The sequence below is a fragment of the Aethalodelphis obliquidens genome, unplaced genomic scaffold (genome assembly GCF_003676395.1).
Source record: "Aethalodelphis obliquidens isolate GAN/ISIS:26980383/991018 unplaced genomic scaffold, ASM367639v1 scaffold1, whole genome shotgun sequence".
NCBI classification, from domain to species: Eukaryota; Metazoa; Chordata; class Mammalia; order Artiodactyla; family Delphinidae; genus Aethalodelphis; species Aethalodelphis obliquidens.
Window position 1 is genome coordinate 82782057 of NW_020837945.1, and position 15569 is coordinate 82797625.

The window sequence follows — 15569 nt, forward strand, 5'->3', positions numbered from 1 at the left end:
CTTATTAGCGCTGTCGTCACTGTCACCGAATGTGAGACGCCCCCCTCCCCCAAGGCCAGAGATTGCGCCAGAGCCCCAGCGCGCTAGCGAGCAGGTGACGAAGCCGCTGACGGCCAGAGGGGGAGGGGGGAGAGAAGAGAGTGCGTTACAGTTCTTGAGGCGAGAGCTGTTACGCGATGCACCGCACCCAGGGCGGAGGCGTCCTCTATCCCTGCCCCTCTACCTCCGGACACAAACTCGCGCGCGCGACGCGTCCTCAGGCGCTCCGGGCTTCCCCGTGTCACCTGCAGCCAGGGCGCCCCCCGCGACGCCTTCATTCATTCCTCCTACACTGCAAGCGCAGCGCGGGCCTCGGGGGCTGGGAGAACCGCAGGGCGCGGCGGGCGCTTTGAGCCTGAGTTTCGGCGGCTGCAACAGCGCTGGGGGTGGAGGGCTGCCCTGGTGAGCGCGCGTCGGCCCAGTTACCGAGAATCCTTCAAGAAGAGACCGAGACCCCCAGCCCTGTTGCTGGCGCCGAAACTCGGGCTCAAAGCGCCCGTCGCGCCCTGCGGTTCTCCCAGACCCTGAGGCCCCCATGTGTCACTACGGCACACAGAGGCCAAGAATGGAGACAGATACAGAAGAGCAGAGACACTTAAGAGATAGACGTAGACAGAGACCATGACACAAAGAGATATGGGGCACTGAGACAGAGACACAGACACATGGAGATAGACTGACATATAAATAGGCACAGACAGAAACAGGACAGTCAGAGAAACACAGGCTCCAGATGAACAGTTTAATACCCGAAGAGCAACCCTGTACAAGACCGCGCCAGCCCCGAAGAGCAACCCTATACAAGAGCGCGCCAACGGCGGGGGCACCACCTATTGGCCTGAGCTATTCCCGCGTCCTGCGGGTTCCAGCACATCTCCGCCGTATCCGACCCCCCCCTCCTCGCAGCGCTTCCGGTGTCCGCCTCCTGCACCCGTTGGCCGGTACCATTCGCCCAGCAGCCAGTCCCGCCAATGGCAGGACCCTCCCATTTTCGCTCCTTTGCCTCCGCAGAGAGCTTGGGCCCGCTCCTGTCCGCACACCACCCCACCCCCGCGGCCGGCCTCCCTCCCTGCCCTGGCCGGTGTCCTCCCCACCTCCACTGCGCCCCGCCCGCCGCGCTCTGCGGCAGTCGGGCGCTCATCGTCATTCCGCTCTCGCCGCCGCCGCCACCCCCGCCTCCCCGCGCACCGCCTCCGCCCGGTCCCCGCCGCCGCCGCCGCCGCCGCCTGCCCAGCGGCCCGGGAGGCGGAGGCGCGGGGGAGGAGGCCCCGCTTGGCTCCGCAGCCCCGGATGCTGTATGACTTCATCTTTCCGCCGGCTCCCCTGCTGAGCTAGGGCCGGTCCGGCAGCTAGCCCGCCGCCCGCGCCCCGCCGCAGTCCCGCGCCCACCCCGCACCCGCCATGTCCGAGATCCTGCCCTACAGTGAGGACAAGATGGGCCGCTTCGGCGCCGACCCCGAGGGCTCTGACCTCTCCTTCAGCTGCCGCCTGCAGGACACCAACTCCTTCTTTGCGGGCAACCAAGCCAAGCGACCCCCCAAGCTGGGCCAGATCGGGCGAGCCAAGAGAGGTACGCGGCCGGGGCCCGGAGTCGTCGCTTGACCCAGAAACCCTCCGCCGGGCGCCCCCCGGCTGCAGTTCCCCGCCAAGCGCCAGCAGCTCTTGCCGCAGACCAGCGCAGCCAGCCGCTCGCCGGCCAGGGTTGGAGGGGGGGTCCCTGCTGCAGTGTTGTGTCCCCCTCTTCCCCTCTCCTGGGAAAGCAGTGCCCCGGATTCGATGCTCGCCACCTCTGGAAGTAGAGTCTTGGCACCCGGGCGAAGGGGAGGGGCCGGCCGGGGCATTTGGGGCTGCCTGAAGTGGGAACATGGGGCGACGGGCCGCTTCTTCGGGAGCAAACGCTGAGTCGGTGTATGCTACGGAAGAACCTTCGGGTGGGGAGGGATGTCTGACTGGAGAATGGGCAGGGGGCCGGGGGTTCGCTTGTCCTGGTTGTTTGCATGGGGAAGGGGCTCTGTTAGTGCCAGGATCGGAAGAGGGGTTCTAGCCGCAAGAAGGTTAGGTTGGGTAGAGGGCTGGAATAGATGGAGATTAGGTTTGAGGAGGGAATTCTGTTGAAGTGAGGGTGGAAGAGGGGGATCCCATGAGCAAAAGCTTTCCGATCAGCTCGGATGGAGGAGAGCTCAGGCGGCGGGAGGGTTTGGACCGGAAGGTTGAACGGCTGGAGTCTTTGGAAGAGGGGCGTTCCTCCACAAGGAGAGGAGTGGGTCTGTGGGAGCTGGGGTCAGCAGTGGGTTGAGTCGGCAGGAGAGTTCGGACGGGGAGGTCACTGTAGCACGGAGGTCCGAGGGGCGTCTCTGGGCCACGGGCAGTAGCTGAGCGGGGCGCGGGGACCAGGGCCCCATTCTCGCCGCCGCCCCCCGAGACCGCGCGGCTGACGCGCTTTCTCCCTGCGCAGTGGTGATCGAGGATGACCGGATAGACGACGTGCTGAAGGGGATGGGGGAGAAGCCGCCGTCCGGAGTGTAGACGCGCCGGCTCAGGCGGCGGGCTCCGGGCCCAGCCCCGCGGCGGCCAGGACCGCGGGCCGGCGATGCGGCTGCCGGCCCCCCCCGCCCCGGCCCAGGCGCTCGCGGGCGGGGGCTGCAGGGCCGCGCCGCTTTCGGGTCATAGTCGCTGCCGCCGCCGCCAGGCACTCCGGAGCTGTCCGCTTCAGCACCACGGCGGCGGCGGTAGCGGCGGCGCGGACCGGCCCGGAGCCCGCCGCCGCGCTCATGCACTTTAGAACCTCGGGCCGCAGCCCCACCCCGCACACCGGAACGGACAGAGACCCGCGGCCCTCAGCCCCGGCCCGTCCCCTCCCGCACGGCTCCCCTGCCCCGCCCCTCTCAGGCAGGTCTGGTCCGCAGACCGGCTGCCTGCCGGTGTCGGACCTCGCACGCGGCCAGGGATGTTTGGCTGCACATTTGCATGAGCTTCCCACCCACCTGAGTCCAGCCCTCCAGGCGCTCCTCACCCTCCACCCCTGTCTGGCGTGACCCCAGCCTCAGCCTCTTTCTAAGGGACTTCCTCAGCACATTTGTATTTTTATATCCGACTCTTTGTTTACTGATTCCCCTCGTGGTTCATGCCCCCCCCCCCACGGTCTCGGCCACGCTCTTCTGCGCCTGGCAGATAGGATGGGTGTTGAGGCTGGGATGGGACAAGCCCCTAACATGGTAACCAACCATATGACCAGTCTGCCCATGGCTGACCCCAGGCGGCTCTCTGGCAGACCCCTCCCCTCAAGGTATCACCTTCCAAGGGCCCAGGTCTAATTTTACCTTGGACCCCTGCGTCCTGCCCCTGGGAATCCAAATGTGGGCTGCATTGCATCTTTGGATGACACCTGTAGCCCTAGCCCTGGAGATATTCTCAACCCCAGGGATGTCCTTTGTAAATGTTCCTCCATCCTCACTGTACCAGGAGTGTGTGAATAAACACAGACCCCCCTGTGTGTGCGTGTGTGTGTAGCTGCTGCTTTGGTTTGCTATAGGAGCCAGCCCAAAATGGCTCCAATTCTTTTTGGGGAGGGGAGCAGATACTTGGGAATCTCAGGTGCATGTAACTGACAGAGAAGCGTTGCCAAGTAAACACAGGCAGGTCAGCCTGGCCTGGGAACATCATTACAGCGTGGCCTCCTTGGGTAAATAATACAACCTGAGCAGGATAGGTCACCGGAGTTGGGGCTGGAGCTGGGGTCAGAAGCAATCTAGATTCAAAGTCTGCAGCCTCCTATGAATAAATCCAGGTTGAATGGGGGTCAGTAACAGGCCCCAGGGATACAAGTCTCCAAGTCTGGCTGGCATGCACAGGGGTTGTGCTGAGATTTGCCCCTGGGGATGAATCACTGATGGTTCAGTATGGTGGGGGAGGAAGTTGGGGAATCCAGGAGAGATCTGAGGAGCCTAAGAAGGAAGTCAGAAACCTGAGATTTGGGATCTAGTTTGACCTAGCCTGTATTTTTTTCATGTGGGGTTGCTCCCATCAGCTCTGTCTTAGTTAGGCATGAGGCCCCTGGGATGTGGGCACTTTGGACCTGACCTTAAGCCCTGAGTCAGGAATTCCGAATACTTGAGCCTGGGGCAGAAAGGCAGGAGAACCATGCTTCTGGCCTCACAGCTGAATGGCACTGAGGAAGTCCTCATGATCTGAGTCCTGGAGGAAGCAGGGTGGGGTGGGAGGTCTAGGAGGTGAGAGGATCTGGGCCCCAAGGGCCAGCTGGGCCACACTGAGCTCTTTGCCCTTCTGCATAAGGTAGAAATGGAAGTGGAAACCATTGCCATAGGTTGCATGCCTCAAGGACCAGCCGTAACGAGCTTGGGCGTAGTGTCTTGTCCGAAAGTGGGGGGCAGCAGGGGTCATTGAGATGAACTGGCCCCCAGGGACCAGTACTCGGCTCACCTGAAAGGCAGATAGAGAAGCCATTGGTGAGAAGCCCATCTCCAGGTTCTCAAAGGTCAGTATGGCCCCAGATGCCCTCCCAGTGAAATCTCAGGTACTACCCTCCATCCAGTAGCTCAGGGCTTTCCATGGCAAAAGAGTGAGGCTTCCTCTCTGCCCCTGGTTGTTCCGTGGGGGTAGGGCTATATTTTAAACAGGTAGGAGCATAGGAGTGATGTCAGGTGCAGGGGGCACTGCCTTCCTGTCAGCTGCTTACCTTCCCTACCTGGAACCTGGCCGCTACCTCATCTCTATGGCAACACAGTATTCAATCCTCAGCCTCTGTGAGCCTGGCCACTCCAGCCCCCTACAATCTCGATCCAGCTTAACACCCGCTTCCTTCAGGTAACCATAGTCCCGAAGGGACCCACTACTTGTTCCAAACCATGCCTCCTTCTGCCTTCTGAGTTCTTCTAGTCTCCTAGAATCTTAACCCCTCATCCCCACCTCTTGATCAGCCATCTTTCCCTTGGTGCTCCCTCACCTCACTCAGCACCTGGTCCACAGTGTGGATACCTTCAGAGGACACATTCCAGGGATCCTGTTCTCCAGTCAACAGGGCATCCAGCGTGCCCTTCTCGAGCACCACGTCAAAGGAGCCACTGGGGAAGCCCAGTGCCCGCACGTCCATGGTCTCCCAGCGCAGCTCGGGCACGTGGGCATATCGAGCCCGCATGGCAGCCACCACTACTGATGAGTAGTCCACACTGGTCACATCAGGGAAGCCCCCAAGGAATAGTTCGTAGCTCAGGGCACTGTTTCCACAGCCTGGGGTGAGAAGGGGTGGATGACAAAAGGTCTAGGTTAGCTTTGGTTCTCACCTCCCCAATTATCCATCCACTCTTGGCCTGTTTTCTCTCAGCTCAAACCCTCCCGTACCGAGAGAGAAGTAGCACGGTACAAGAGCATGAGCCTTAGAGTCATACAGATCTGGGCACATATCCTGGCTCTATCATTCCTGGCTGTGTGGACTAAAGCAAGTCATTTACATACTAGGAACTTGGATTTCCTGGTCACAAAAAGGAAGATAACAATACCTAGCCTACATGTAGGATGTGATGTTCTAAATTTAAAAACTAAACAGCTGAAGAGTAGGAGCTTTGAACTTAGGAGTTCAAAGATTTGGGTTCTGATATCTCTAGTCATACAGTCATGGCAGGTCATTCAACTCAGCCTCAGTTTCCTCAGACTCAGAATGGGGATAATATTGGCATCATAATATTATTAATAGGATAATGCTAGTAGTATCCTAATTCCTAACCTCTCAGAGATCCTCTGATGATATCAGCCCTGGGAAGACTTCATGTTAGGGGTTTTTATCTTACTTTGCTTTCCAAGGCAGAATTAACAAGTGAAGGGGAAACTAAGTGGGGACACACAGTGGAGATGATTCCTTGTAATTTCTTCATGTATGACTGAGCGCCACATATTGGGTTCTGCTGATGAATAAAGAGCTTCTGCCCTCAAGGAGCTGATGCTCTGGTGAGAGGAACAGATGTGCAGTCAGAAAACTGCCACATAATGCAATGAGAGTTTCAACAGGGACAGGCTGCAGGAGCACATAGGACAGTCCCTGTCCCCACCTTAGATGGGTGGGCCAACAGGATCGGGGGAACTGACAACCAGTCAGAGTCTTGAAGAATCATAACACTCTGGTGGGAAGTGCCCAGAAAGCAGTCCCAAAGTGGTGGAGGGTGGAGGTTAGAGGAGTGGATGTGGACCTACTGCCCAGTGGGCATGGCTTCCTTCAAAGATCTGTTGGCCTCTTCCAGGCCCTCTTGTGGTCAGTATCAGCCCAAGAACAGGCCTGGATGACAGTTCTTGGTGGCCTCACATGGGGATCCCCAGCTCTTGGGATTAGATTGCCTTTAATCCCCATTTGCCTCCCTAAGAGGATCACAGAATCAGCTGTTGGGATAGCCCTAATCCAGCAGGCAGAGTTTGGCACCTGGACAGGTGCCAGAGACTGCTGGCTGGTCCCCGGCTGCCCCTTCTTGTGTTCCTCCTCAGGCTCTGGGGCTCAGGAAGAGTACAATCTTACCTGGGAAAACCCAATGTGTGCGTCCCAACACTGGAACCACAACAGGCTCTGGCACGGGAGGTGAGGGTGGCTGAATAGGAGACTCTAACCCAGTTCAGCCTGAAATCCCACTGGGTTCTCTGACCACAATGCCTTCATCACCCAACACCTGACCTCATATGCCTGCAGAGCTCTGCCTAACTGTGGACAAACACAAATTTCCTTCCTTCGTTTCCTTTGGTACAGGAATGGTATCTCCCAAAACAACTTTATTAAAGATGAATGGAAAATAAAACTTGACCACAGGACCAGTTATGCCTACAAAGCAGTGACTTGGGGCTAACAACTAAGATGAGGCTTGGAACCGCCACCGCTTCCCTAGGTGGGGCCTTAGGGAAGCAGAGCTCTGGAGAACTGAGCCAGATCCAAGAACCCATCATATGGGAGCCCAGAGCTATGTGGATGCTATCCCAACACCAAGAGACTGAAGTGTAAACCAGAATATCAATTCGCTTATTTATAATAGGAAAAAATACCCATCATGGGGTCTGGACAGTCAATCCTCTGGTCAGTCCCTTGTGTCTCTATAGGAAATGCAAATTGAAGCCAAATTATAATCAGAAGATTCTACAGAGCATGGAGTCAAGCAAGAAGAGAGAATCAGAGAAGTATAATGACAGCAAAACTGGGACGGCCACATGAACTCATCTGTAATGAGGAATCTAGCCATAGGGACCAGACACACAAGTCTTCAGGCAAGGTACTCTTTCTCCGAGCAGTCCTGGAGAATGTGCCTCTCTGACTCCCATTTTCAATAATAATAATGATAGCTAACAGTTTTTGAACACTAGGTCCCATGCTGAGTACTTTATAAGGATTATCTCAGTTTATTTTCCCAGTAGCTCCATACTGAAGATTCTATTATAAAAACCATCGCCATTTTCTAGTTGTGACACCAACTGTATAGCCTGAAAGACCTAAAATATTTACTATTTGGCCATTTTTCAGAAAAAGTTTACTGAACCCTAACCTAAAGTAGTTCTCATTATATTTATCACTAACCTCTAGGGGTTGCCATGAGGATTAAATAAGTTAGAAAGGGCTCACCACATTCCCTAGCACCTACCAGGTGTTCAATTTGTTTGTTTAGGTGGAATGTAACATAGGGTAGCCCCCAAGCTGTGGGTCCTGTTCTTAGATCTTGGGAATCCTGTCTGGAAAGTTTTTCTTTTTGATTTTTAGACTTTTCCCTCCTCTATCCAGAAAAGGATATCTCCCAATCGGGCAGGACTTAAGGCAGTGTTACTCTGCCAATTACCAGCATGAGAATCAGTCTGTGGGCTTGTTGAAAATACAGACCCCGGGACCCGCCTTAGACCATCCCTGGAATTATATACTCAGAGTGGGGTCCAGTTTTCCAGGTTATTACACTAAAGCTTGAAAAACATAGATCTACGGTAAATCTATAAATAAATGCAATTGTTTAAAACCACAAAACTCAAGAGAGGTTTTACCTCTGAGGGGAAGAGGTTTGGGGGACCACACAGAAAACCTTGGATATACAAGGCTTTTTATTTTGTCAGGCTTTTTTCTAGTTATCTTTCATACTCACTCAATCATCTTAAAAACCTGATAAATAAGTATGTACTCTTACTTTTTTTTTTTTAAGGCTGAGAAAATGGAGGCACAGAAATTTAAGTATTTTGCCCATGATTCCACAGCTAAGATGTCATGTGCTGAGATCCCTACATAATTAGCTGCCTCCAGGGTTCAAGTTCTTAAGCACTTTCTAGTCCTAGGAATGCTGTATTTCTCAAACCGAGTATACACACACATTCAAGTTATTATATATACCTTACATATATACTGTATTATAAATGTCTCATATATGTGAAATATTTCACTTAATACATGGTTTTAAAAATAGCAAAATAAAAACTATAATTGGAAGGAAATCCGTTGTTTAATCAAACTTCACTGGAGCCCCCAAGGCTGGCAGTGGAAGGAGAACCCCAAGGGGGGCAGGTGGACCTCTCAGAGCCCCACCTGAAACCCCAGTACTTATTCCTTTTGGGGAGTCACACCAATCTCGGCTGCAATCTCCCCTCAGAGGGAGCTGTCCTCATCCTCACTGCACACGGTGGGATGGGGGTGGGGACGACGACGACATAGGACCAAGTTTCAGTTAGAGCTTGGAGAGTCAAGAGATAACTCTCTAGGCGACAATGGCTCATGGTGCCCAGTGGCGCACACAGAAAAGCGCTAGGCATTGCGCTCAAGGTGCCTGCACGTGCCTTATCCGACTTGATTTCGCAGTCCCATTTCTAGAAGTGAATCCGGGGCTCAGAACAGGCTCATGATTTGTCCTAAGTCCTACAGTCAACTAGCGCTGGGACTTGAACTAGTTACTGTGAACTCTCCAGTGCTCGAGGCTGCCTCCCCAGGGTCCGGAAAGGGGTCATGGGTCACCTACCACACTCAGACTCAGAGAGACTGTCTTTCTCCTGGAGGGTCCCCGGACTAAGAATCTCTTGGCTCCTGTTTGCCCTGCCTAAATACTGCCGAGATTCTAAAGGTACTGGATCCTGACTTCTGACTGGGGAGTCCTCTGAGAGGGGCAGGCAGGAGCGAGGGGCGGGGCCAGTCCAACCAGCTCCACCTGGGCTGGGCAGCCCCGGGACTACCCACCTAGCACGAGGATACGGTCCTCCGGCCTCAGCTCCGGCTCTAGGAGGTCACGGAAGGAAGAGAAGTCCCCGAACCACTCGTAGGGAGCAGAGTCGGCAGCGTTCCGGTAGCGCTGGTCCCAGTACTGGACCTCGCGGTACCCACAGTTCTTCTCTGGTAACTCCGGCAGCGGCGCCCAGACCCCAGGACAGGCCATGATTGCGGCTGCCGGGCCTTGAAGACAACTGGCCCCCACGTCTGGGCGGGGCTTGGTCCCTCATGTAGCCAATTGGAATGGCTGCATATAGGAGGCGGGACCCTTGTGTCTCCGCCCAGCACCAGCAGTTGCTCAACATAAACACGTGGAACTTCCGTCCTCTGCTAAGCGCTCTTGGAAGAATCCTCCGGGTGGGAAAATAATATCGTCCAGACCCTGAATCCTCTGGATGCGCTGCTCACTAACTTCTGAGAGCCACACTCATGGTGTCAGACTCACTCCGGCTCGTCATTGCCCCTCTCATATCTTCAGTTTGGCTCCTTCCATTAAGAAGTCTGAAAATTAATGAAACATTCATTTCTTCCTAGTTTTGAGCACCCGAAAGGCTCTGGGGGGTGGCGGGAGTAGCGCGGACAGAGTTCTTGCTCTCCAGGAAAGACTGGCATGAACGCAGATATTACCAACATAGGCGAAGTGTTATGCTAGGCGGGGGAGGTGCGGAGGAGGGGGGGAGACATGGCGTGGGCAGGAATGTTACTTTTCTGGACAAACGTTCGATCCACATTACCTCTTGTGTGCCCAGGGCTAAGTGTGTACTGAGGAGTAAGACTATTCCTGCTCGTATGGAGCACGCAGTCCATCAAGGGAGACATGTGGAAGAAGTAGATTTTAGTGGAGTAAATAAGGACTCCGGCAACTCCAGTCAGCCCTCGGTCCGTTGGGGCACGCGGCGCGGGAAGCGGAACCTAAGTACCAAAGAGTCGGGCTTCCGGGGTAGCGGGCCCGCAAGTGCGGCGCACCTTCAAGATGGCGGCAGGCCTGAGGAAACGCGGCCGGGCAGGTCCCGCAGCTCGGGCGGTGGGACTGTGCGGGCAGTGGCTGCGGCGCGCCTGGCAAGAGCGGCGCCTACTGCTGCTGGAACCGCGCTACACGCTGAAGGTGGCCGCCTGCCTCTGCCTGGCGGAGGTGGGCATCACCTTCTGGGTCATTCACAGGGTGGCATGTGAGTGCGCCGAGGGGGAGAGGAGGGTGGGAAGGGGGACCGAACCCCCGACCAAAACTGGGACCCACATTCGGAGCTCAAACTTAGACCCCTGATCCACTCAGTCATCAGTTGCAGACTCGTATCTTTTACCCAAATCCTGCTCCGCGGAGAGCCAAACCCGATCTTAATCCCTCCCAGAAAACCTGGGTCCCAGTTAATGGCTGCTGCTGCTGTTTGTCTCTGTGGCTTTGGACACGTCACTTCCCTTGCTGGGTCTCAGTCTTCTCATCTGTTCAATTCTGAGGTCTGGAAGTCTCTTCTCAGTGATGGCATTTTCTGACGGTTTGAGTCTGTTTGGCATTATTGGTGACTCCTCTCCAGGCTGAAAACACTGGACTTAAGGCTTACTTGCTAAAGACATATTTCAATACATATTTATTGAGTGCTTATTATATGGCTTACACTATGCTAGGTACCAAGGGTACAGTGGTGAAAAAGATAGACACATTTCCTACTTACGTGTGTGGGCCTGGACAAAGATAACAGAAAATTACAACACATCATATTCATCATGATGGTAGTAGACAGGGTGCTTTAAAGGACATAGGAGGGCATTTAATGCAGACTTGAGGAGTCAGAGAAGGCTTCCGAGAGAGTGCTCCTCGAAAGATAAGAGCTAGTTCCTTGAGGAAAGAGACAAAAGGGGTGTGTGTGTGGGGGAAGAGTACTCTAGGCAGAGAGAATCCTGTATCAAAGAGCTCCTGTCAAAAGAGAAAGTCTGTTTCCTTTGAGGAACTGAAAGAATTTTTTCAGAGCTGGAACACAGAAATCAAGTGAGGGTAGTACTAAGAGATGAGATTGCAGAAGTCAAGACAAGATCATGAAGGAATCTGTACGCTGTGTTAAGGAGATAGTTAGCATGGTGTTTAAGAATTTAGAGCTCCATGTGTTCCAATCTCAACTCTACCCTTCCTAGCTCAGTGTTCTTGAGCTAGTCACTTAACCTTATTAATTCATAATTTCATCTTCTAAAAATGGGAAGAATAGAATTTGGTCTTTATCTTAAGAGCCTTGGGGAATCATTGAAGAGTTTTAAGCAGAGAAATGTGATATGATTTCTATTATAGGATGAGCTCTCCGGTTGCAGGGTGGAAAATATATTGTAGTGGGGTGAAAGTGGAAGCTGGGAGCCTCGTTAGGGAGTTCTTGCACCATTGTGGCTAGAGATTATGTTAGGCCCAAATTTGAGTGCATGATAGCAGAGAAGGATGAGATAGTAGAGATATTTAGGATAAAGAATAGGCAGGGGGCTTCCCTGATGGCACAGTGGTTGAGAGTCCACCTGCCGATGCAGGGGACACGGGTTCATGCCCCAGTCCGGGAAGATCCCACATGCTGCAGAGAGGCTAGGCCCGTGAGCCATGGCCACTGAGCCTGCGCGTCCGGAGCCTGTGCTCCACAACGGGAGAGGCCACAACAGTGAGAGGCCCGCGTACTGCAAAAAAAAAAAAAAAAAAAAAAAAAAAAGAATAGGCAGGACTTGGTGACTGGGGGTTGGAAATGAAAGAGAAGGAAGTATCAAAGGTGTTTCCCAGGTTTGTGACTTGAGCAGCTGAGGGGTTAATGGTACCATTCATGGAACCCAGGAAGGGGAGCAGATTTGGAGTGGAAGGTTATGAATTCCATTACAGACATGTTTGAGTTTGAGATACCTGGGTTCACCCAGAGAATGTCAGATAGGCCTTTAGAGAAGGGGTTATGTTAGAAGTCCCGAGGATGAGCTGGAACTCTGTGCTTTGATGGGCTGAGGCAGAGAAATTCTGAACCTGGAAGTAACCACACCATCCTGTCGTTTTCCAGATACAGAGATTGATTGGAAAGCCTACATGGCTGAGGTGGAGGGCGTCATCAATGGCACCTATGACTATACTCAACTGCGGGGTGACACTGGACCTCTTGTGTGAGTGGGGATCGGCTGTTCAGTGAGGATGGGAGGGGCTGACTGGATGCCAGGCTGGATAGCTTGACCCAGACTCACGTTCTTTCTCCTCTTCCAGGTACCCAGCCGGCTTTGTGTACATCTTTATGGGGCTATACTATGCCACTGGCCGGGGCACTGACATCCGCATGGCCCAGCACATCTTCGCTGTGCTCTACCTGGCCACTTTGCTGCTTGTCTTCTTGATTTACCACCAGACCTGCAAGGTGAGTCCTCACTACCAGGAACAGGGGGCCCCAAACTGGGAGGGCTGGGGAGTGGGGATGGTTCAGGGTTGGTGAGCTGACCTTTTTCCCCACTGTGCCCACCTCTCAGGTACCTCCCTTCGTCTTTTTCTTCATGTGCTGTGCCTCTTACCGTGTCCACTCCATCTTTGTGCTGCGGCTCTTCAACGATCCAGTGGCCATGGTGCTGCTCTTCCTCAGTATCAACCTCCTGCTGGCCCAGCGCTGGAGCTGGGGCTGCTGCTGTTTCAGGTCAACACCCCTCCCTTCTGGCCCCCTCTTTCATTTTCTGTATTCCATCGCTTTCTCCCCAATTTTCTGCAGCAGAGGAAGTAAGGGAGTGGCCAGACAGTGTAGGTCAGTTAGGGCCATACTAGGTGAGTCCAGGATGTGTAGAAAGTCTTCACCCCCAGGCCCCCTACACACACACCCTCTTCCCATCCTCTGTTTCCTCCAGACAGCATCTGCTGTTGGCGTTGGTCATTGCACTTTCTAAATACTCAATATATGTTTGCTCACTTAGTCTGAGTGTAGAGACAAGGTATGAGCACCCTACTCCCAGCCTCTTCCCAGGCTTCCTTATCCTCCCTCCAGCAGTTCTGAGTATGAGTGCCCACCCTCTGCCTGGAGCTTGCTGGCAGGGGAGAGGAGGAGTTGCTGTGGTGATGGTGGGCTGTACATCTTTGGGTGGGGTGCATGGCCCTGGAGCTGATCTCCGCTCTCCTCTCCCCTATCCACTGCAGCCTGGCAGTCTCTGTGAAGATGAATGTGCTGCTCTTCGCCCCTGGGTTACTATTCCTTCTCCTCAGGCAATTTGGCCTCCGTGGGGCCCTCCCCAAGCTGGGCATCTGTGCTGTCCTTCAGGTATTCCCTCCTTACCCTTTCCCCTTTCTAATGAAGTGGAGGCCACTCTGTCTGGCCTCCTTTCATCCTTGAGACTTCCTCAAAGACAAGAGACAGAGTTTTGGAGTTGATTCTGATCTGGGCAGCCACCACCTCTAGGCTTTGGTTTCTTTAGCTGTCAAACAAGGGTGTTGAACTACATGGTCTCTGAGAGCCTTTCTAACTCTGCGCATTTATGACTTGGTGAATCCAAACTTAAAGCACTGTTATTACCTGCTTCTTTGGCCCAAGGCTCTTGTCTGGGTGGGTGGGCTGGCTTTCTTGCTATTCCTAGTGGGAGTTAGGGATCCTCTGAGACCTATACCCTGTTCCCCCTCCTCTCAGTGATTAGCATGAGGCTGAGGGTGAGCCTGGGCAGCTCTGTTGACATCACACCCATCCTCAGGTGGTGCTGGGTCTACCCTTCCTGCTGGAGAACCCCGTCGGCTATGTATCCCGCTCCTTTGACCTTGGCCGCCAGTTTCTCTTCCGCTGGACAGTGAACTGGCGCTTCCTCCCCGAGGCCCTCTTCCTGCATCGTGCCTTCCACCTGGCACTTTTGACTGCCCACCTCACCCTGCTCTTGCTCTTTGCCCTCTGCAGGTGGCACAGGTGAGAAAGGGGAGCAATTTCATGAGCAGACATGGGGGAAGGAGTGAAAGGCGTAGGCCTTAGGGGCTGCATGGGGAGATGTTGAGCTCCGCTTGGCCCACATTGGGGGCTTGATAAATGTCTCAGTGGCTTCTCCCCAGGACAGGGGAAAGTATCCTGTCACTGCTGAAGGATCCCTCCAAAAGGAAGTTTCCACTCCAGCCCCTCACACCCAACCATATCCTTTAAATCATGGGAAGGTAAGTTTTGCCCTCTCCAGCTGAAGTTGGGGTCCTTGTCAACTAGCCCTGCATGGCTGGTGACCTGGGAGAGGGAAAAGGAGATAGCAGTAATAGCTACAGGGCCCATTCATAGAGCTCTTACCAATACTGTGCTGAGCACTTTACATATTTAAGCATTTTTTATTCTTTATTCTAAATATTATTGAGTTACCATTATGAGTGCTCACTCTCTGCCTGGTGCTGCCCTAAGAGGTTTACATACATTCTAACATTTAAAGCTCACAAGAGACTCTGTTTTATCCTCACTTTACAGATTTTAAAGATGGGAAAATTAGGGCTTTAAGAAGTTAAGTAATTTGCCAAGGTCACATAGCTAGTAAGTGATGACTCGTTAGGCGTTAGGGCTCTAGATATTACTGCCTCCACATCAGACTGAGGAATAGGTCCAGAGAGGTTAAGAAACTTGCCCAAAGGTATGCATCTAGGAACAGCAGAGCCAAGGGGCTATCTGACCCCAAAACTTTTGTCCCTCTGCTTTGAAACCTCCCTACCCCTTCTGCTCCTGCCCTTGGCCTTGACCACTGTATACAGATTGTTTCTGCCCTCTTCACCTCCAACTTCATTGGCATCTGCTTCAGCCGCTCCCTTCACTACCAGTTCTACGTCTGGTATTTCCACACACTGCCCTACCTCCTGTGGGCCACGCCTGCACGCTGGCTCACACACCTGCTCAGGTACCAGCTGGGACAACCTGGGGGCGTGGGAAGGGGTAGGGAGCTCCTCATCCCAAGACTGTGACCATGGAGGGGCAGGGGGTGAGCTGAAGTGCTGCAGGCCTAGAACCTGGACGGACCTGGAGCTTATTTCTCATCTCCAGGTTGCTGGTGCTGGGGCTCATTGAGCTCTCCTGGAACACATACCCATCCACGTCCTGCAGCTCTGGTGCCCTGCACATGTGCCATGCTGTCATCCTGCTGCAGCTCTGGCTGGGCCCCCAGCCTTTCCCCAAGATCATCCAGCACAGCAAGAAAGCCCACTGAGATCCATCTCTTCCCCTCCAGTCTATTCTCAGGACCCTGGATGGGGATGGACTGTGTGCCCTTCCCAATAAACTTTCTGAAGTCCACTTCTGTGCAGCCTACATGGAGGTACCTGGACCAAGCTGTGAGGGACAGGCACGCAGCAGATAAAGAACTCATTCAGACAGTCCTAAGAGGCACTTTA

General features: G+C 54.0%; 3 protein-coding genes across 10 annotated transcripts in view; 2 read left to right on the forward strand and 1 right to left on the reverse strand.

The window, feature by feature from the left end:
- The window catches only part of ECE2 (endothelin converting enzyme 2), a 33254-nt gene extending 23782 nt beyond the window's left edge, over positions 1-9472 (reverse strand). Inside the window, exons 1-3 of one of the 2 annotated variants that reach the window (XM_027110271.1) lie at positions 9227-9448; positions 5003-5286; positions 4017-4479 (exon numbers count right to left, since the gene is read on the reverse strand). In XM_027110271.1, the coding sequence (XP_026966072.1) occupies positions 4192-4479; positions 5003-5286; positions 9227-9422 (768 nt within the window). In that variant the 5' untranslated portion in view covers positions 9423-9448 and the 3' untranslated portion in view covers positions 4017-4191. Of the gene's footprint in view, positions 1-4016; positions 4480-5002; positions 5287-9226 lie in introns of those variants that run through there. The other variant, XM_027110282.1, reaches the window with a different exon arrangement.
- CAMK2N2 (calcium/calmodulin dependent protein kinase II inhibitor 2) lies at positions 804-3534 on the forward strand. The gene is made up of 2 exons (XM_027110351.1): positions 804-1609; positions 2495-3534. The coding sequence occupies exons 1-2, from the start codon at positions 1441-1443 to the stop codon at positions 2563-2565; spliced, it is 240 nt and encodes a 79-aa protein (XP_026966152.1). The 5' UTR covers positions 804-1440; the 3' UTR covers positions 2566-3534.
- A 558-nt stretch (positions 9473-10030) lies between the features above and the next one.
- On the forward strand, positions 10031-15554 carry ALG3 (ALG3 alpha-1,3- mannosyltransferase). 7 transcript variants are annotated; one of them, XM_027110293.1, is made up of 9 exons: positions 10031-10388; positions 12268-12367; positions 12465-12612; positions 12722-12882; positions 13374-13494; positions 13919-14124; positions 14265-14341; positions 14935-15079; positions 15223-15553. In XM_027110293.1, the coding sequence occupies exons 1-9, from the start codon at positions 10046-10048 to the stop codon at positions 15383-15385; spliced, it is 1464 nt and encodes a 487-aa protein (XP_026966094.1). In that variant the 5' UTR covers positions 10031-10045; the 3' UTR covers positions 15386-15553. The 7 variants fall into 7 exon arrangements, 6 of the variants coding, with proteins under 6 accessions (XP_026966094.1, XP_026966120.1, XP_026966136.1 ...); XM_027110309.1 differs by having other exon boundaries at positions 10207-10425; positions 15223-15554; XR_003433465.1 differs by lacking the exon at positions 15223-15553 and having other exon boundaries at positions 14251-14363; positions 14937-15048.
- Positions 15555-15569: the final 15 nt, after the last annotated feature.